Here is a 22,785-nt window from a genome sequence, read left to right as displayed (position 1 = left end):
GCCTTCTGTAGTGAATCGATGCGTTTTTGTAAGAAAAATATCCATATTCAAAACGTAATAATCACTTAAATCTAGCTTGCGCTCACTGTTGTAAACAGAATCAGTTCCGGGGGAATGACATATGAGGTCGGCTTTGCGCATGCACCGCTCAGAAGTGACGCATGCGGAAACGCAGCGGAGAGATCAAAACAACGGTCAAGAATTAGAAGTACAAAACGAGGATTTGTAGAGAAGAATGTCAGAGGATTTCGAAATAAGCCAAGAGGAGACTGGTTTTCCTTTGCTAAAGTAAGGAAACTTTGCTTCCTCATACGTCATGCTCCCGGAACTGCTTCTGTGTACAACTGTTGGCGCAAGCTACATTAAAGTGATTACGTTTTGAATATGGATATTTTTCTTACAAAAACGCATCGATTCGCTACAGAAGGCCTTTGTTCACCCCCCGGAGCCGTGTGAGACACTTTTTTTTATGGATGGGCGATTTTTATTTAAGTTCTTTTGGACTGAAGCAATGCAACACCCACTGAGTGGCATTAAACAGCTTGAAAGATCAAAGACAATTTTTAATATAACTCCGACTGGATTTGTCTGAAAGAAGAAAGTCATATACACCTAGGATGCCTCGGGACTGAGTAAAATGCAGCCTAATTTTAATTTTTGGGTGAACTAACCCTTTAAATTGCAGCGCACTGAGATCTCTCGGCCACTGTAAATATGACTCTAGATGTTGTGTTTTTTATTCCATTTACTGCCTGCTTATCGCAGTTTGACGTGTTAATTGTGGCAAAAGGCATAACCTACTATATAATGAGACTAGTTTACATTGAAAGGTGTGTTTCTGCTAAATAGAATGACATTTAATTTAAAAACAGTGCTGCCGACAGAGAACCTGGTTAAATCAAGGTTAATTAGTTAATAAAACTATAACTAATTAACTAAAATAATTTTTTTGCTTTAAATCTTACGCATATAAAATTTGCGAAACTGTGTAGTGAATACATCCCACAATGAGACGGTATTGCAGTAATGGATGTTTTTCCTAGGGAAGTCTCCAGATATGCTTCCTTCATCTCAATAGAATTGAATTACCATCAAACAAGATACATGAAAAATTACCACGCCAACATCAGATCTGCCCCAGCTGAGAAATTATGCTTATGAAAAAAACAACAACAACAACAAAAACAAAATTATATCATCAACGGACAGATGATTTAGTTTAACTATTTGAAGGGTCAGGTTGATTTTAAATACTATAAAGACAAATCTGATTAGTCGTGATTAAAAACAGGCTGCTTGACCCTTAATTGTCTGTAATTTGAAGGCAAATTACTGTTTTCTTGCACAATGGATGAATACATTAGCCCTCACATCTGCTTGGGAATCCTCCTGCCTGGGCGATGAGACATTATTTCATGAAAACATTAAAGATAAAAATGTGGCAGGCAATATGTCTATCTTGAAATGCAGTGTTTTCAAAAACATTGCTTTTCAAGTTTAATTTACTTGGCTCATTTGGTTGTGTTGTGCACATCGTAAAGGGATTTGGTTGGTTTTACGTTCATATGTATTATATTTTGAAGTCTTTATACAGATTTTGTTTTGAAGATCTGTTCAAGCTTTTTGTTATTAGCCCAGTATCCGAATATGCCTACTTACCTACTACATACTATGTCAAAAGCAGTACAAATGAGACCCGGATGACCAGCTATGATGGTTTCTTGTTCCACGTGTTTTGTTTCATATCAATAAATCTCCATTAATGGCATTTGCCTCTGCTGTATCCACAACAATGTGGCAACAAACAAAAACGCTAAGCCTTGGAGAGTGAAAGTATTTAAAATCAATCTAAAGATAACAACCAAGAGCCGGTCTCCTGTTCTCGCACAGCATCTGCTCTCTGATTAAACTCCTCATCTGCCATTGAAGTTGAGGAATGAAGAAGGTCAACTCCAGGGAGAGCAGGCAGAGCGCGATGGATCCTGCCCCCAGGGCAGATGCTGCCGGTGGGAATAAAGCCACAGTCTCAGTCTGCTGCACCTGATAATCACTGTCTCAGCCAGTGTTTGTTGAAAGGCAGGGCAAGGGAAAAAGGGTTGGCTCTGACCTGTCAATGATGGCACACATGTCCAAGCTGACGTTCTCGAAGGCTCCCATCCTTCCCTGCTCCACTGCGGTGAGGTCAGCCAGCTGATCGTCCACCTGAATGAGCTGCATGCAGCCCTGGAACGAGCGCTGGATGGGAGATGCTCTGGTTCTTAAAAAATAACCTAAACAAACAAAACACACAGCAAAGATGTTACGTGCCAAAAAGAGATACTGTATGTTATGACCATAATGACATAGTATTTGATTATTAAAGCTTAAAGGGATAGTTCACCTAAAAATGAAACATTCTGTTATTAATTACTCACCCTAATTTTATGAAGCTGAGAATACTTTTTTTTTGTGCGGAGGTCTTACGGATTTGGAACGACATGAGGGTGAGTAATTAATGACAGAATTTAAATTTTTGTGTTACAAAGCACAAGAAAAAAGCATCTCTAAGATTTGGCATCTGTAAGATTTTTAAATGTTTTTGAAAGAAGTCTCTTATGCTTAGCAAGGCTTACCAATTTATTTGATTAAAAACAGTAAAAACATTATATTGTAAAATATTAATTAATAATTAATTTTCAATGCGATTTAAAAAAACTTTTCAAGTTTAATATATTTTAAAATATAATTTATTCCTGTGATGACAATGCTGAAGTGACATGATCCTTCAGTAATCTTTGTAACATGCAGATTTGGTGCTTAATATTTTTTTTTGGGGGGGGGGCTGTAGTGTTTTATTTTTATTTTTCACGATCCTTCAAAAACAACATTTATTTGAAATAGTAATCTTAATATGTTAGATGTTTTTACTATCACTTTTGATCAATTTAATGCATCCTTATAAAGTAATAGCATTAATTTATTCCACATTCTTTTCTTTCAACTTTATTTAACAATTTTTTTAATTAAATACAATTATAATTATTTAAAAAATACATTGTCATATTTTGAAGACACACTGTAAAATAAAATGAAAATTAAAATACTAAAATAAAAACATGAGCTTATAATGAGGGCCTGTGTATATTCAATATTGACCGATTTTGATATACTAAAATCTCTCTAACTGTGGCCAGTAATCAACATATGTTATAGTAATCAACGTATGTTATATAATGACCTCTGATATTAACCGCAACTCAACATAATTTCTAAAAATAATCCTGTCCGAATAATGCTTTAATTATAACTGACCTGTGCTGGAGAGCTCCTGAAATAACCACTATGAGTGAGACACTTAACCTCATACAGTAGGATTGAGATTTGTGTATGGCATCGCTCTGGATAAAAAAAAGGTCAAACTAAATTAAACACAAAAATAAAGTCACTGAGTGTGATCTAATGTCATATGTGTGAAAGGTAACCTAATGTCACATGTATAAAATCTGAACGTAAGGACCATTAACTGGAGAAAAACCTATCAACCTAACCTCATTAACCAAGTGATAGTTTTGACACCAAAAAAGGTAAAGCACATCGCAAACAATCAGCTAACTTTGATGCTACTAATGAGATAAAAACACCTAAAAATACCGAACAAACCCAGATTAGACGGATTTCTTCACACGGACCGCTGATATTCCTGGGAGAACATGCGGAACTTAGACCCCAATGATCTGGAGAATCCTTAGGGTCGGTTACGCTTGCATTAGAGGTAAACAAAGCTTTCCATGATGCTGATCACAGGAAGGTCTATTGAGATTCACCTTGCAGCCCCCTGACATTAATCTACAAATGAGAGCATCTGGAAGCATCAGTGTTTGCAAGGAGCTTGCTTAAAAAATAAAATAAGAGAGAGAAAAAACAAAAACAAAAGTTCCTCAAGTTTGCTGGGCCATCTGTCTTGTCTGCTTCCTGCACCTGTCCAGGAGTCTATATGCCTGAGCAGTCAACAGAGGAGGATGAGGAAGGTGGGCTATTGGAAGACACGCTGAGGGAAATGCGTCTCACTACAGAGGAAAACAAGAAAAAACGCGAATCTGCTGACAAATTAAGGCAGGGCTGCGGTGGCATCTCAATGATCGCCAGGATTTGTGGGGATCTGGAAAGCCACCAGGATCTGTGATCAACAAGGGACGTGGGAAAAGGCAGGTTTTTGTCACCCACGCTCGGATGCGACTTCCCGGTGACTGCTTTTGTCCCATTCTGCTGTCGTAATTAATTGAGGAGAGACACTTTTCTGACAAGATAACACTCTAAATTATGGCTGAGGCCCACAACTCACACTCCTGACTGGGTTTCTGAGTAGCTTCCGCATGACTGTGTTTACGTGCTGCTGATGATTTTGCAGGGATTGGAGAATAACTACTATAAGATTAATGAGCGTTTATGGGCTTCATGTATTATTCATGAATGGTAAATGGAATATGGAAGATTCCTGTGGGAAGCCCTTGTTGTAAACTTTTATTCTCATCAATAAACCTGGTGCAGATGTTAACTATTTTTGTTTATTCTGCATTGGCAAGTTCATAATGATATAAAAGTGTATCCAGCAATAATTGACAGGAGATATTATGAAATGTGCAATCAAATTGCGAGTAAAACAACCATTTTTCCTAAAGCCGGGCTCACACTACAGGATTGAAAGACTAGCCGAATCACTGTGTTGCTCACACTATGCAACAAGACTTGTTCTCATCTGTCGTCGTCTTGTCATAGCTGTGCGCATACTACACAACACAACACAACGCTAACGAGGTGCACACACTACAAAACATTCAGTGAGGAGTCGTTCCCGACCATCAGCGAAAATACGTTTTCTCACATAAATTCTCATGAGAAATTACAGCGATTATAGGCCATATCTTCAAGCATGGACGATCAACTGGGCCTTCAATTGATCTGTGCAGTTATTTTATCCGAAAGAAAGAAGAAACCACGACAAAAGAGAATATGGCAGAAACAATGGCTTGGAAGACGTGGACAACAAGGACTGTCAGTAGTACAGAAAGAGTTGGAGGTAATTAAACAGTAAAATGAAACGTGGTATTATATACACAATCTATGCATTTGTTAAATTTATTTCTAGTTAGTTGATTTGATTAATTTGTGGCTTTTCGTGTCTGTTCATAAAGATGCATGATAAGAGTGTTTATACCATCTGCACTGTGATTGGTTAGATTGTTCCACTTTGTCATTGTGTCGCTCACATTACGAGATCACGTGGCGATAATATCAAACAGGTTTGAAAATATCGTAGCGTCTGTGATAGCTCGAGACAGGTTCGGATCACGTTGCTGACCTGCTCATACTTAACGATTTGGTCATGATCTGGGGGTTTTGTCGCAGACTGTGGAAATCCAGACTGTTTTTGAGTGTATTAAAAATAATAGCCAAAAAGTCAGCAGTACTGTACCAAATAAAACCACTACATGCCATATACTGCTTCAGAAAATCATTTGAGAGTCCCTTTTCTTTATTCCACTCTATTAGAAAGTCATCAAAACAAAAGCTGACCTCCTACAGGTTGATGGGTATTTTAAAATCCTAATCTGCAGCACAAGAACTCTACGGCCCTTCTATGTTTAATGCTGTCTTCTTTATTACAAAATCCAATCTACTGCCATCTCCCATCAGACAGTCATTAATTCGGTGAGGTCTGCCACAAATGTGCAGAACCATTCTCTGTAAAATGGGTTTGGGAGACTACATCTAACCAGAGAGAATGTCGGGAGACAAGCATTCCCTTTCTTGGAAAAACAAAGAGCTATTCTCGCTGTTCCACTGCAGACAGCTAAATACATATGAGAGGTCTTTTGGAGACATCGGAGACTGATGGGAATTTTTTTGTTTGCTAGGATATTCCATTATGGCTTAAGCGATCAAACGTGTGCTAAAGCTAATTATGTTTTGTTCGCAAAAGTCCAAGATGAGCATCTTGGGCTCTTTGTCACATAAGGAAGAGGCAAAACTTTTAAAATTATGAATGGGATACGTTGCAGTGTTCACTGAACAGGTTTCATTAGAGACTTTTTTTTTATATTGTCACAAAAATATATTTATTTTCATTAAAAATGTATGGTGAAACATAATATGTGCAAAAAGGTTTTGTTTAAATGTAATTTAAAAGCATGTAAATATAGGCAGTTGGCAGAGCAAAAGGGATTGTTCACCCAAAAAAGAAAATTATTTTCTTTCTAATGCAAACACAAATCGGACCCCACTGATATCAAATAAACAATAACATAAAATAAGTATTTTCATTTTTGGTGTGCTAGACCTTATTTTGCTCTATAACAATGGGGATTTTTACCTCAAATATAAATTTTGAGGCAAGGCAATTTATTCATATAGCACAATCAATTTTAATTATTTCACAGTTCAGTGTTGTTATGGTTAAATAAAACTGTTAAAATACTTTTTATTTTGGTAATTGAAAAAAGCAACACAATAAAATCAAATGAATTAATTAAAATTAAAATTAAGGAAATTAAATAAAATCTGAATATTAGCAAAGAACTTTAAAATATAAAAAAGTAGAAATGTTGAAGACAAAATCTGAACCCTATACAATATTATATCTATATATCTCATGTATTAAATTTGGGCCTTACAATGTTCTGAGCACACATATCAAAGCTCTCGCAATACTTGTCTGAAACAAACACTGTTTTTAATTTTTTTTTCTTTCTTTTTTTCAACAGCATGTCTAACCTCTGGAAGGCAGGGAAATGCCAGGAGTTGTGGAAACACAATGTGCATGAGGCCAGTCTGTCTTTCCCTGTAATGAGGATCTGAATCAGGCGTAGAACTGTTACCAGAGGCTTATCTTGCACAAACACACATGACTGTCTTTGTTCTTTAGAGTCATTATCTCAAGGCTGATAACAATAATAACCCACCGGTAGAGGCACAGAGGGTTCACTTTCCAATCTGCACATTGCAAAATTCTAACTTTTTATTGTATTTATCTATTTATTTCAAGGTAAACTAGTATTCTGTTAGAGAAAGCAGTGATAAAATATTACCTACATCAGATTGGATGCCAAACAATAGCATAAATAGCATTACTAGCTGCATGAAAAATATCCTACAACCCCTTTTGATATATTTAAACTGTCTCCTAAACAGAGATAATGCCAGTTCTGAGATTTAATGTATACATTTACCCTGATTTTAAGCTGAGAAGCCATCATAGTCTTTGTACTAAGCTGACATCTGAGAAACTGATGCTCACTCATACAATCAACCAGATAAACAGGCATCATTCCATGCATAGAAATTAAAGAGATTGTTATGCTCTTGCAGTCTGCCAACACGTGCATGTGTGTTCACATTGATGCAATGCACTACAGCTGTCTGAGTAAGGTGAATGGGAACATACAGTATTAGCTGCCTCCAGTAACCTAATCTGGTCCTGCATATTTTTTGTAGATGACCTTGCCATCGCTAGCACAGTCTGATCAGAGCCAAGCCTTTGATGATTTTACCACATTAAATTTAATGTGCCCAGTTCCATGCTCTACAATTAGCTTCCATGCATAAGCAGCCTCAATTACCAGTGTTCATGCTGGTGGTTTCTAGATAAACAAGAAATCTAGTGGGGAGCTGTGGTTCATCCAAAAATTGAAAATTTGCTGAGAATGGACTCCCCAGCAGGCCATCCAAGATCATCAGAGCAGATCTGGAGAAATTTTGCATTACATCACTTGCTCACCAATAGATCCTCTGCAGTGAATGGGTGCCGTCAGAATGAGAGTCCAAACCAATGATAAAAGCGTCACAATAATCCACAAGTAATCCACATAGCGCCAGTCAATCAGTTTTGTTTAGAACAGTTTTGGACTGTTATCACATATAAACAATACTTGATCTTTACATATTTATCTCCTGATTCAGACAAGATTACTTTAAATAGAGGACATGTATTTTAAGCAATGCTTTTAAGTAAAAAAAATTCTGTTTACTACAAACAACCAGCTTTTCACTTCACAAGATGTTAATTGACAAACTGGAGTCTTGTGGATTACTTGTGGATTATTGTAATGTTTTCATTAGCTGTTTGTACTCTCATTTTGACGGCACCCATTCACTGCAGAGGATCCATGTGATGCTAAATTTCTCCAAATCTTTTTTAAAGAAGAAACAAACTCATCTACATCTTGGATGGCATGAGGGTGAGTACATTTTCAGCAAATTTTCATTTACTGGGTGAACCATTCTTTTAAAAATCTGTATTTATATGCATTTGGCAAGAAGGGGAAATCCTAAGGCCCTGATATATACATCAAGCAGAATCAAAGAATGAACATGCTCTGATGTCGTTTTGAACCAAATTAAGGCAAAATAGAGATAATAGTTTTGGGCATTTAAAACATCTTGCCAGAGCGAAATTTCTGGCTGGTAAACACCTTTAAACTTCCATTGGTCTGTGGTGATTATGTAATAGGTAGATGTGGCTATGTGGCTCCGCCTTCTTTGACATGGGAATCTTCTCCGGTTTCATTTCTTTTTTAGTCTGTTGAGGTCCAATGTGAGTAATAATGCAAACACTGACAGCTGCTTTATAGTAGTAAGTGAAGTTGTAATTCTAACTGAAAGCAACACTGACACTTTTTCATGTTTAATACTGTAAAGCCACTTGTCATTTATAACAATCTATTATATTATACTGCTATATGTGACTTAACTGGAGTGCGAAACTGCAGCATTGTTATAACATATCCACATCGCTATGATCAGATGCTTTCTTAAATGTTGTTTTCTCACTGCTGTAATTTTTAATTGTGTATTTATTTCATTATTGAGAGGAACGTGTGCAGCACATATTAACAGATTCATCCAAATGCCGCTCCCAGCAGCGTTGGATGTTAGCTAACACTATTCCACTGCTCAGGTATTTCAAACTTTGCTTAACCCTTAATCAAAGAAATAAAAAGAAATTTGCCGTGAGTATATTGGGGCCTTTAAACTAACACCATAGTGCCCAAGAGCAAGATAAATAGTTTCAGTCACTGCAGTAAAACTGTACTGTAATTTGCTCATTTAATGCTTAGATATAAAAGTGTCCTCTAACTGAAAAATTACCTTATTTTTATAATAATCATCTAAATAAAGAATAAACGTTATAATAACCATTCATGAACTGGCTAGGGAGCAACAAGACTTTTCTGAGAGCCAACAAAGCTGCCAAAACTATACTGCTATACAAATCATTTAAAGAAAAGCCCATTAAAGCCACAGAGAGGTTAGTTTAATAATTGAATATTTTGTTTAATAAAACATATTGCTTAATATTAGTGCAGACTATATGCACACACAAATGGATAGCACAGATTTTGTTTGTTTACTTGTACAATTTGCTGAAAAGCATGCAAAAGCAAAAAACATTAGCTACTCTAAGAGTAAAAAAAAAACTGAGTTAAATATGAAATCAGATCGCTTAGACCAAAGATTTTCAAACATGGGCCCATGAACCCCTAATGGACCACAAGGTGTTTGAGGATCCATAGAAAAATTTAGAAAAAAAAAGACTACACAAAATGTATGTTTTAGGGATGAGAAATTAAAAATATTAACTTAAGACATTAATTAAATATGTTTAATACAATATTTTAATACATTTACCAAATTTGATTACAGTTTTTATTACAAAATTGTTTAAACTGAAATAGTCAAAAATGTTTACGCACCTAATATTACTCTAATAATAGCCAGAATGTAATGAAATTTAATACAAAGTAAAGTAAAAAATATATTTAAAGAATCTTCTTTGGCTTTAGTATAGTGACAGTATAAAAGCCTATTATTTTATTTTGGAAACAAACAAATGAAGAAACAATATATAAATAGCTATATAATATATTCATTTATTTAATTTATTATTTATAATACGATTTATTATTCATTTATTTATATTATGAATTTGTGCATTAGTTACATTCACTTATATGTTTCAATCTGGGTTTTACAGTCATTCCCAATGTTAACGTTCTTTGACATACTCATATTCTGCCATATGGAGGTCTTTCTATGCTCAAAAAACTATCCAATCAGCAGTAAACAAATCAGACAGTGCAGACACATCTCTCTAGAAAATAACAGTGACGGATGGAGAAGCATGATTGATAATTATAGTTAGTGTGCAGGTGAACCAACAGCAGCGTAGTGAGGAGAAGTGAAGCTTTTTGATCTCATTTTAGAGGCTGTCAAGTGTAAATGTGCTGCCAGGCCGTGCCAGACCCAGAGCGAAGGGACTGCAGTTCCTACCTCATTTAGCTGTTTTTGAAGATGTGTGAGTTTGATAAAGCTATCTGCCATGCTATCCCTCAGTCTCAATAGACAGGCAGGCTGATAGCGCCAGACACTGCTGTCTATCTCAGCTGCCGCTCTTCCTTTGCATACTTGCCTCTCTGAGCCGCTGAACATGCTCTTATCTCTGACTTCCTGCCAGTGGTCCGATCGGATAGATGGCTGGCTGAAGAGGGCACCGGGGTGGGTTCGTTTCCAGCAAAGGGGGAAAATGAATGCGTGTGGGGTGGCACATGCAACTTTGGATCGAAAACTTAAAGGGGTCATATGATGCGATTTCAAGTTTTCCTTTTTCTTTGGAGTGTTACAAGCTGTTCGTGAATAGATAAGATCCCTAAAGTTGCAAAGACTAAAGTCTCAAACCCAAAGATATATTATATATAAAAGTTAAGCCTCGTCCGCGCCCTCCTAAAATGCCTCGTTTAAACACGCCCCCACATGTCTATGTCACTGTGTGGAAAGATTTGTTGTAAAGATTTACAACAAATGTATACGCAATGAAAGAAGGCGTAACTTTGATTCTCGCTGTAGTATTGTTGTGTTTCAGAAAGGCGGGGCATAGAGGAGAAACAATAATGTACAGTATGTGGAAAATAATGTTTTTTGAACCTTAAACCGCATAGACATATTTCATTACACCAAATACATAAAATAATGTTCTTTTTTAGCAACGTCATACAACCCCTTTAAAAAACCCAATGGCAAAATGCAAGGACGGAAGGTCACAGCACCCTCCCACTCTTTCAGAAGGAGAACAAGTTCTGTTTGTCTCTTCAGACAATTTGATGAAGGCAAAATTACTCCTGACATGTTTTTGGCACTTTTCAGAACCTCTGATCCAAATACATCAAGCTGATGCCTTTGGACTGAGAAAAATCATGACAACTGATTTTCAACTGAGCTTTCAACAACTATAAAGATTTTTTTGACCATCTTCTTCTGGCAGGTTGGTTGCATACCATGACTTGGATTTGTTGGGAAACTGGAGTAAAAATTCAGCTTTGTCATCAAAGGAATAAATATATTAAAATAGAAAACAGTTATTTTAAATTGCAATAAACTACAAATACAATATCTTGATTTTCTCACTATCTTCCAACTCAAGAACACAAACTTTTTGAAGGCTTTGCCATCAGGCTTAGATGCTCTAACTCACATTTTACTTTTATCTCCTTCGCATTGTGAGGCCCAATGTTTTTCCTAGAAGACGTCGTTATGGTTTTAAGTGAATTCTAAATAAGTAATATCTGTGATAAATGTTTTATTCATTTTCACATCAAAACTGTACTGACATTTTGCCTTGACACTCCGGTCCTCATGAGAGTTAAAAGACAATGGAGGACGTTCACACTAATCTGGGCAGCCAATTATTTCTTCTTTTAAGCAGACCATCCCTTTGTTAATTTTCTTTCGTTTTCCAATTAAGCGAGATAAAACATAAAAGCATATCAGCATTAATGCCCATCCTGATTTCTTTAAAGGGGTGTTTTTATGCATGCATAGTGAAGAAAGTTCTCAAATCCTTTCTAGTGCTGGTCTCTCAGCAGACAAAATTCAAAGGCCTTTGTAAGTCAGTGGCCAATGCACAAGGGAGAGTGAGAAGATCTGAGGATCTATTCTCATGGTACTCAGTTTTGGGCTCTGTACATTTCTGAACTTGCCTCCAAAGTGGTACGTGCTTCCTGTTGTGATCTGGACAGGCGAGGTGGTTCTCACTGCTGATGCTTCATCCCCATCAATGGTCAGCATGGCAAAATTCTCTTTGGCCAGGAAACGAACATCATGCCATTCTCCATCATTCAGACCAGAACCTATAAAAAAGATGGAAAACTATTGATTAACATCCAAAACAACGCTGCAACCTTTTCACTGCTGAATCTGTCAAGTAAAAATGTGTACTTACCGTACACCTTGAATACATGTGATCTTAATTATTATGGAAAAATCATAGAATAAACATTTCTCAAGTTAAAAAGTATATTTTAACAAATATCATGAATTCTTAAATCATATCATACCAACATTCTTTTGGGTAGTCACATTACATGACATTTTGCAACCTAAACTTGTCCTAAAAAGGTTAAATTACCTTATATTTTAAGAGTAATTAATCTTGATAAATAATTATGGGTTCCCCTTCAGGAACTCGAGCTGCGTCGAGAATCGCTTTGGGAACGCCCCTGCGTGACCACGTTCTGAAGCACGTGTCAAATCAGCCCAATAGAGCAACGAAACGTCACGAGCGGGGTGACGTAAGCACCAGAAAGTATAAAAGCGCATTCGGCAGAGCGCAAGACAGCTTCTGCTCTTCAGTAGCGCTCTGTGTATGTGTCTGTCTATTTATTGTTGTCTGTCAGCACAAGCATTCATATCATGTCTAAGAAAGACTCTCAAGCTCTCGCCTGGCCGTGTTTGATGAGAGCGGCCAGGCTCGCAATCCCGCTGGCAGCAGTCCCGCTGTTGCCGAGGCACAGCGTAGTGCATGTCACTCGGCTTTGGCAGTACTGTATGTTACTGAACGGAGCCCAATTTTTGTAATTAGCTTAGAATAGAGCCATCTCTCCTGGTTGAAAACACACGCTAGTCTTAATTTCTGAAGGTGAAGCATTAAATTATCCGCCAGCATTAGCTACTGTAATCTAAAATATTTATTCAGTAGCGCAGTGATACAAAAATTGGGTTTTTGTGGTTTTTAGTGAATATCTGTTAGCTTTGAGGTCATTTGCATGCTCAAAGTTGAGTTAATTATCTTTTAACATGATATTAAAGCACTCTTTCTTTTCTAGACCAAAACTATTCATGGCTTGATGGTCTTGCACTCCAGTAAAATGCTCTCTAAAAGGAAATGTCCAGCATTATGCTATATCCTGCAATACCTTGATGGATTTATGTAAGGATATTTTTTTGTGGACTTCAGGTTGGTGTTCATCACCATCATCCCTGGAACTGACCTAGCTCTCTGTGCCCACCCTATCTGTCAATGGATCACCAACTTCCTAACAGACAGACAGCAGCTAGTAAGACTGGGACAACTCACATCTAGCGCCTGTACTGTCATCACCGGCACCCATACAGGGATGTGTGCGATCTCCATTACTCTTCCCCATTTTTACAAACAACTACATCTCTAAAAACACTTCTGGCAAGCTTTTGAAATTTGCACACTACAGTCATATATATATAACTATTTACTAACATAAATACAGTACATACATACATACATAGCCACATACATGCCAATTGTGCAATAATGTGCGCAATACAATATTTCATAAGGCTTAATTTTGCATTATCGCCTTGTACTGGTTTGTGTGTGTTGCTTGTCTTTGTAATGTTTGTTAATGGCACATTCTTTAGTGTTGTTTGTATTGCAGATAAGACTTAATTCTGCACTATCGCCTTGTTTATACTTGTTTTTGTGTGCTGTTTGTCTCTGTATTGTATTGTATTGTTAATGGTGTTAATGGTATACTCTTTATTGTTGTCTGTATGCAGACGTAGATGTTTAGTTGCACATATGTAACTATATGTAACGGCACTGTAAGGATTGCTCTACTTTCGCTGTGCTCATACAGTGACAATAAAGAATCTTGAATCTTGAATAACCGATAGAATCATCTCTAGGTTACGTATGTAACCATGGTTCCACGAGGGAACGAGACGCTGCGTCTCTTTGCCATACTCCCTGCATCCCTGCAGGCGCTACTTTATCGAAGCTGACTTGCGCTCTGCCGGATGTGCTTTTATACTTTCTGGTGCTTACGTCACCCCGCTCGTGACGTCTCGCTGCTCCATTGGGCTGATTTGACACGTGCTTCAGAACGCGGTCACGCAGGGGCGTTCCCAAAGCGATTCTCGACGCAGCGTCTCGTTCCCTCGGGGAACCATGGTTACATATGTAACCTAGAGACGTTCTCTCTCTGTTATCATTTCCTGTTGTTGTTTTTTTCCTCTTGTTTCTAACACAGTAGTCATGCCAAATGACTTTTATTTAGTGCACAAATGTTTTTCAAATATTAAACTGTAATAATATTTCAGAATATGTTTTTTAACTGTAGTTTTGATCAAATAAATGCAGCATTGGTGAGCAGAGACTTCTTTCAAACAAAAACAACCTCAAACTTTATATTTTAAGAAATACCAATATCATATTTCTGTCTTAATTAGGTTTTCTATGCTAAAATCTTTTAATGAAGCTTTCTACTTTAACATTATATCAGGAAAAATTTCTCACCTTGACTTTCTGCCTACAATCAATCAATCAATCAATCAATGAAAAAATCCTAAATTAAAAACATAATTAAAGAGGTGTACTCAAGTCAATGTACGCATGAATTGCATTTTCAATTAATTATCAAATAAAAAAAAGAGAGTCACTGACCCACATACAAACATACACTGAACAGGATTTTACATCTGGAATTCAAATGCAATCCGCAATAGGCTGCTGATGATAAAAAGACAAGTCAAAAAGTCTACACCGAGGGCAGATTCAGGACGACAGGGGTTCAGGTTAACAAACCCACAGCAACTGTTGATTTGACAGCTCTGATTGATAAATCAGAGAGTTATTATTTACTCTGATGCCATAATGAAGGGCAAAAGTCATCAGAACATAATAACCAGGTTGATGGTAGCTTAGAGCAATGAATTCCTTTCCACCATTAATCATGCACTGGTGGAAAGACATTAGCTCATTGGAGGTCCCCAGTGGCCAGTTTACCCCTATCTGTCACACACCACAAAACACTGAACAACTGTTCTCTCCTTCCTGACCGCTCTCACTCTCAGGCACAGTCCACTTGGCACGAACAAGGCCAAAGTACCAAAGTACACGCCATTACCTCTGATAAATTTGTCTCTCAGAAGTTGCTGGTGATACGAAGGGAAAGCGCTTTCTGCCATTTACTAGTATGTCATCCATCAGTTTCCCTCAATCTCTGTACATTTTGTGCTTGCATAGGTGTATGAAGCGAACGGTGCAGCAGACATGCCTGTCACGAGCTGCTCTGTGGTACAGTTGGACAAACAGATGGCTTTTGTGTACAAGATACATTACGTTAAGTGTCCTGATATGACAACACAACATCAAACGAGTGTCAGTGACGTCTGAGATTTGGGTGTACAAAGCTGATGAGATTAAAGTGTGAGTTGTGTCTGATTATTTCAGGATGCCCTGAAAAAAATAACAGCCTTTTTAAGCTGGTTTAGTTCTTATATAATCAGTTTCATGATGGTCAAACACATCTATCTTCAGCAATAACCAACTTGTGCCAGTAACAGACTAGAATTGGTCAACTAAAATTAGTTTAAACTGAAGTTTAAACAATATATTGCAATACATAAAAAAGCAAATAAGCACGTAGTCTTATACACAAACAAATGGCTGATTTGAACTAGTTCTTTTGAATCATTCAAGAGACTCACCAACTCAGAAGTTACTGGTCTGAATCAGTCTGACGAGTGAAAAATCTTAAATAAATGCATTTATTTATAATAAAATCAGCTAAAAGAAGTAGCAGATTAATATACAGAAATCTGACCTAAAAAAAGCCAAATTAAGAGAACTCTAATAAATGAAAGCATTTTTCCCTTTTCTGTCCCACGTTTTTGGGACACATTTTGGACAGAAGCAAATGATAATATGAACATATATATATATATATATATTATACATTCTAATGAATCAGTTTAATAATGAGAGGAGCCTGTATGTTGTCTGCCTCCTCTACCATTTGTGTAGTAATTAAAACTATCACAAGCTCTTGTTTGAAAGAAATATGAATAAATATATACTTTTTTTTTTTACGTTATGCATCTGAGTTTTGCCCATTGGTGAGTAAATTAATTAAAACATAAGTTAATTTGATCAGATTCTTTGTTACTTATCTCTAAAGACAGAAGTTTCATTGGTTGCCTTACAAAAAAATGATGCCGAAATTGTTAACTGATTATAACTATAAAACAAAATCAAATTTATGAATCGGCTATAATAATTGTGCGTTTTTTAATACACATTCACAAAGAATGTATTAAAATTTAAATGAACAATCATCAAAATATGTCAATATGATCTCTAAATTTAAACCTTTTGTACTAGCAATGCTTTAAAGTTTGAAAATACTCATTCATTTTGATTAATTTCTCAGAAAACAAGACATATGTTTAATGTTCAAGCAAATGTATCTTGTTTTCAGGATGTTAAGGTATTGGAAAACTAAATAAAATACTGAACAAGATACTTGTTTTTTTTGCAGTACATGCAACATTTATTGCAATGACTATGAATTTAAGACTTTCTGCTCGATTTAAGACTTTTTAGGCCCTAATTTGTGGAAGAGTGAATTAAGACTTTTTAAGCCCCACAGAAACCCTGTAAATGTTGTGATTAAAAGAATTGACTTATATCACCTGCCCCAAATACCATCCACCAGAAAAACACATAGACACACACACACAAAAAAGTTTGATAAAAATTCTCTCAGTGCACACATAATACACTCAAATGCACTCTAATTAGGTCAGAAAGGTGGATCAGGGGGCACAGTCTTGATGTACATCTCCACAGCATCACTATGTCCAGCCTTTTCGCAACTTTCCTAATTACACTACATCAGTGTGAGAGGGCAGCACCCCTGCATGTCCTCATGAGAGACCCTGCAGTCGCTACCCACCGTCACGGATTAATTAACACATTGGGGTCCCTTGAACTCTGACAGATCAACCTACAGTCATTACTTTCCACCTGCTTAATCAGCTTTCCCATGATAACCTTCAGCTCCTCAGGATCACACACATACAACATGGTCTCTCTCTGCCAACATGATTGAACTCCACTGAAAGAATAAGAGACACTCATAGACAACACCGCCCAAACAGATTTTGATAAATGTCTGGTGGATTCCAGCTGCACAAAACCATTAAAGTGTGAATGACATTTGAAGGACTTGGTGCCCTTTAAAAAGCAGGTGCATCTTCATATGGGGTTCAAAGGTAGAGATGCAATTACAGGGATGCACAGCCTCCAGCTCTATTTGTCATCATGGTAAGTCTGATATTTGAGTACGGCCTGCAAAAGGCTCTCTGCAACCCAAGCCAAGAAGCCCCACAAAATCAAATTTATGAATCGGCTATAATAATTGTGCGTTTTTTAATACACATTCACAAAGAATGTATTAAAATTTAAATGAACAATCATCAAAATATGTCAATATGATCTCTAAATTTAAACCTTTTGTACTAGCAATGCTTTAAAGTTTGAAAATACTCATTCATTTTGATTAATTTCTCAGAAAACAAGACATATGTTTAATGTTCAAGCAAATGTATCTTGTTTTCAGGATGTTAAGGTATTGGAAAACTAAATAAAATACTGAACAAGATACTTGTTTTTTTTGCAGTACATGCAACATTTATTGCAATGACTATGAATTTAAGACTTTCTGCTCGATTTAAGACTTTTTAGGCCCTAATTTGTGGAAGAGTGAATTAAGACTTTTTAAGCCCCACAGAAACCCTGTAAATGTTGTGATTAAAAGAATTGACTTATATCACCTGCCCCAAATACCATCCACCAGAAAAACACATAGACACACACACACAAAAAAGTTTGATAAAAATTCTCTCAGTGCACACATAATACACTCAAATGCACTCTAATTAGGTCAGAAAGGTGGATCAGGGGGCACAGTCTTGATGTACATCTCCACAGCATCACTATGTCCAGCCTTTTCGCAACTTTCCTAATTACACTACATCAGTGTGAGAGGGCAGCACCCCTGCATGTCCTCATGAGAGACCCTGCAGTCGCTACCCACCGTCACGGATTAATTAACACATTGGGGTCCCTTGAACTCTGACAGATCAACCTACAGTCATTACTTTCCACCTGCTTAATCAGCTTTCCCATGATAACCTTCAGCTCCTCAGGATCACACACATACAACATGGTCTCTCTCTGCCAACATGATTGAACTCCACTGAAAGAATAAGAGACACTCATAGACAACACCGCCCAAACAGATTTTGATAAATGTCTGGTGGATTCCAGCTGCACAAAACCATTAAAGTGTGAATGACATTTGAAGGACTTGGTGCCCTTTAAAAAGCAGGTGCATCTTCATATGGGGTTCAAAGGTAGAGATGCAATTACAGGGATGCACAGCCTCCAGCTCTATTTGTCATCATGGTAAGTCTGATATTTGAGTACGGCCTGCAAAAGGCTCTCTGCAACCCAAGCCAAGAAGCCCCAGATGCAATAATGTCATCAAAAAGGATTGCTGGAAAAGTTTCCGCTTCCTCACTACTCAGAGGTTCACAGACACCAAGCCATGATTAATGTTAGGCTTTGCCAGGAAAGAGTGCTCTTGGAAGAGCAGGAACTTCAAGCTTCAGCTTTTCCATGAATATGTTTTTGATAGCGGAGTGTCTGAAATTGTCTTAGAAGCTCCTTTTTTAAACATGAAGAGAGAGGTGCTGAAATATGTATCATGCCTCCTCTGGTCACCCCACAGAAGAATATTAATGACTTATCCGAGGGAGGTCTTGGTTATGTGACCAATTCAGATTTTCTATGAATGTCACAGGCAAAATCGTTGGAGGAAGTTCAGTAAGAATGAGTGATGCACCAATTTTGCATAGTGTCTGATTCACTGATAGACTTATTCAAATGAGGTACTGGTAAAATCGCAATAGAAAGTGCACACAAACTGCGCTTTCAATGAGTCTTGTGAATAAGGTACAATATATTGAGCCAAAATTATGGAGGCATGTTTGTGCCAAAAACAAAGACAATTACTTAACTTCACTACACACAGCACAATTTCATCACATTTAGTACCTGGTTAAACTATTTTGTGGATGGTTAATAAATAAGACATTTTTCTGCATGCAAAAGTAATACTGCTCTTTAATGAAAGTTTCTTCTTTTCATTTGATGTGTTATAGAAATCAGGTGATCTGTAAACCTTTCAAAATGCTTTGAGACAAAAATATACAACTGTTCAAAAGTTTTGGTTTAGGGTTAGTAAGTTTTTTTAAATGTTTTTGCTTATGTTCACCAAGGGCAAAAAATACAGTACAAAACAGTAATACTGTAAAATATTATTACAATTTAAAATAACTTTTCAGTTTTAATATATTTAAAAAAAATTATTTATTTCAGTGATGACAAATTTTTGAGCAGCCATTAATCCATTACACACCATTCAGAGTCACATGATCCTTCGGAAATCATTCTAATGTACAGAATTGGTGCTCAAGAAACATTTCTTATTATTATCGATGTTAAAAGCAGTTGTGCTGCCTAAAGTTTTTTTCAGAAGTTTTTTTTTTCAGGATTATTTGATGAATAGAAAGATCAAAAGAACAACATGCATTTGAAATAGAATCTTTACTGTCACTTTCAATCAATTTAATGCATAATTGCTGAATAAAAGTATTTATTTCTTTCAAACAGCACTGAAAAAGTAAAATTGAATAGAATAATTGCCTGTAAGTTCCATAACTGGACTGTTATTATTATGACTCCAGAAAAGCCTTTTATGGATGCAAAAAATTGGGCATACAAATTGTCTGTTTTGACAATGCACTGGCTATTTTGAGTGAAAACACGCTGATATTTGTCTAAGCAGTGTTTAAGACCACATCCTGTTTAATTCATACCTCTAGGCTGACCTGGCACAAAGCTACAGTTTGCTTTGTGTCTTGGCTTTGGCCTGTTGTAGAGTCCATTTCTTGAGGCACAGCTTGTGGGCTCCAGGGGACGGAGCTCAGACTCACCATTATTGTTTGCAGAGGCTTTTGTGAGTGATGTAAAATACACACGACCACCCAATGGCCTTCACACATTCATCCTCGAGGAAACAGAAATATTTCCAGCCATTACTATTAAATTCTTTCAATTGCTGCATACGGACTGAGCAAGAGATTGGATAAATAATAATTATTTATGAAGTCATTTATATAAATATTTCCCTCACACTATATAATAACACACCATACTGTCATTTTTCTTTTCTTAACATGAAAAGGAAAAATAAAAAAGTTGATGTTAAGTAACTGAAGAAGAGACATAAAATGGGTGATAAAGGAACATGTAGATGTTGCACCAACAACATTGGATATTTCAGCAGAAGCCTGCGGGATAAACCTGATATTCTCTGCTCCCAGTCACCTCCACATATCACATTGATTTTTGAAGCCATCGCCACCCTGAAGGGGACAGGAAAACGAGAGAGAGGAACTCTGCTTATTTCTGACTGATAAAACTTGACCAAGGCGCTGGCTCTGAAATAGACAAACCTCCTGTTTTCCTCTGGAAAATGGACACGGTTAAGGAAGGTTCACGGGTCAAGGCTTTGAGCTTTTCAAAGCAGTGTTTTTCATCTTGGTAAAAGGATGGCCTGCAGTGTTTAACTAGACATGGAGCTATAAAACAGAGGACACTGTAACAGACACTATCAGAGTGAGAGCGGCTAAGATAACAGAGATCTCACACAGACATTATTGAAAATAGGCAAAGTCATGGACATAAGATATCCTTTGTCTGATATTACTGTAAATTATGGATGAGCTAAAGATATAATAGCACTGTTCCAATACCAATGCCTCACTGCCTACTGTCTACATAGGCATCCTAACCACCACTGAACCCTATAAGTGACTGATTAAGAACCTTTCAAACTTGACAAGGACCCCCAAATATGATGATCTCCCCATGATCCCTTTGCTAAAATATAAAGGACTGACATTCAAAAGTAGTTTTTTATTTTAAATAAATGAATACTTTTATTCAGCCTGACTGAATCAAAAGTGACCGTAAACATGTCTTTGTTGTTACAAAATATTTATCTATTTTAAATAAAAGCTGTACTTTTGAACTTCCTATTCATCAAAGAATCCTGAAAAATATGCTTGCGTACCAAACTGAACGATTTCTAAGGATCATGTGACACTGAAGACTGGAGTAATGGCTGCTGAAAATTCAGGAATAAATAACATTTTCAAATATATTGAAATAGAAAATATTTTCATATATCAAATATTTAATATTTCACATATCTGTTTTTACTGTATTTTTGATCAAATAAATGCAGCATATATATATATATATATATATATATTAGGACCCTATATATATGCATTGTGTTGCCTTCTTGAGCATCAGTACATGTTTCCACCTTTTGTAATAGCTGTGTATGAGTCCCTCAGTTGTCCTCAATGTGAAAATACTGATCTCAAAATCATACAGTCACTGTTGGAAAGGGTTCAAATATGCAGAAGATGCTGGAAAACCAAAGAATGTGCAGGAGCTGGAGGATTTTTCTGCTCAGGACCAACAAGGGACTCATGAACAACTATCACAAAATATAAAAACAGTCGTGGATCATCCAGGAAACAACACAGATTATTAAGATTCAAGGGTATGTAAACTTTTGAATGGGGTCATTTTTATAAATGTAGTTATTATTTTATCTTGTGGAGTATATGTAAACATCTGTTATGTGAAATATCTTATTCAGGACAGTACTAAATAAAAAATAAAATGCAATTTTCATGATCCCTCTTATTTTGTTTCAATTATTAATATTTTGCACATTCTGCAAAACTGCAGAACTGTATATATATATTATTGTGTCAAAAGTGTAATTATAATAATAAAGTGTGATTATAATAATTACAAAAATATGTATGAACACAATATATAACAACAACAACAAAAGTAATACTATTTATGATATCATTGTACTAAATTGAAAATGAATTATTGAAACATTATCTGGTGGAAAATTATTATTATTATTTATTAAAATAATGAATCATTTTTATTGAGCTTTATCCCCCCTCTATCCATTCTATCTACACGTGTTTCTGCCCAGAAAAGCCTTCACTTTGGTAGCATGAGGATGAGCTGTTAAAGCACGATTTAGAGCAGCTTTTGAGACCCACTGTGAACAAACATCCCTGAAAGATCAATGGATTATTGCATAACATCCATAAAGATCGTTCACTAACTCAGAGCATGAGAGTATACAGGAAATTAACCGCATCCTCCCTGAACAATGTAAGTAATGGCAGCCTCACATCTATTCTGCTATCTATCGACAAATACCTCCATCATTTGGAAATGGAGACACTGTTGACACAAGCAGGTGTTAAAAACTCTCCAGAAAAAAAAAACGTACTCGGTTACTAACGTAACCTCGGTTCCCTGAGATACGGGAACGAGTACTGCGTCTTGCTTAAGACGCATATGGGAAAACGCCTTTTTTCTCCTGAACTGAAGCCTATTTCATTCACGCAGTGAAACTGCACGGCCATTGGTTCGTGCAGGGCTTTAAAAAACTAACCAATGGCGCGGCAGCTGAGCTGCACGAGCCTATGGCGACGAAGCCCGCCAGAATGGGCGGGGCATCTGGCTATATAAGCGGGCGCTCG

The 22,785-nt window shown here is 36.6% G+C and overlaps 1 protein-coding gene across 1 annotated transcript in view; it reads right to left on the bottom strand.

Annotated features, from left to right (window-relative positions):
• The window catches only part of LOC107686721 (contactin-associated protein-like 2), a 401,917-nt gene that overhangs the window by 147,231 nt on the left and 231,901 nt on the right, over positions 1-22,785 (bottom strand). Inside the window, exons 10-11 of the mRNA XM_016483827.1 lie at positions 12,009-12,158; positions 2,108-2,270 (exon numbers count right to left, since the gene is read on the bottom strand). Of these exons, the coding sequence (XP_016339313.1) occupies positions 2,108-2,270; positions 12,009-12,158 (313 nt within the window). The remainder of the gene's footprint in view (positions 1-2,107; positions 2,271-12,008; positions 12,159-22,785) is intronic.

Source organism: Sinocyclocheilus anshuiensis, unplaced genomic scaffold (genome assembly GCF_001515605.1).
Source record: "Sinocyclocheilus anshuiensis isolate Anshui unplaced genomic scaffold, SAMN03320099.WGS_v1.1 scaffold990, whole genome shotgun sequence".
Lineage (NCBI taxonomy): Eukaryota > Metazoa > Chordata > Actinopteri > Cypriniformes > Cyprinidae > Sinocyclocheilus > Sinocyclocheilus anshuiensis.
Note: the sequence above shows the minus strand (reverse complement) of the source record. Positions and strands in the feature narration are given on the sequence as shown.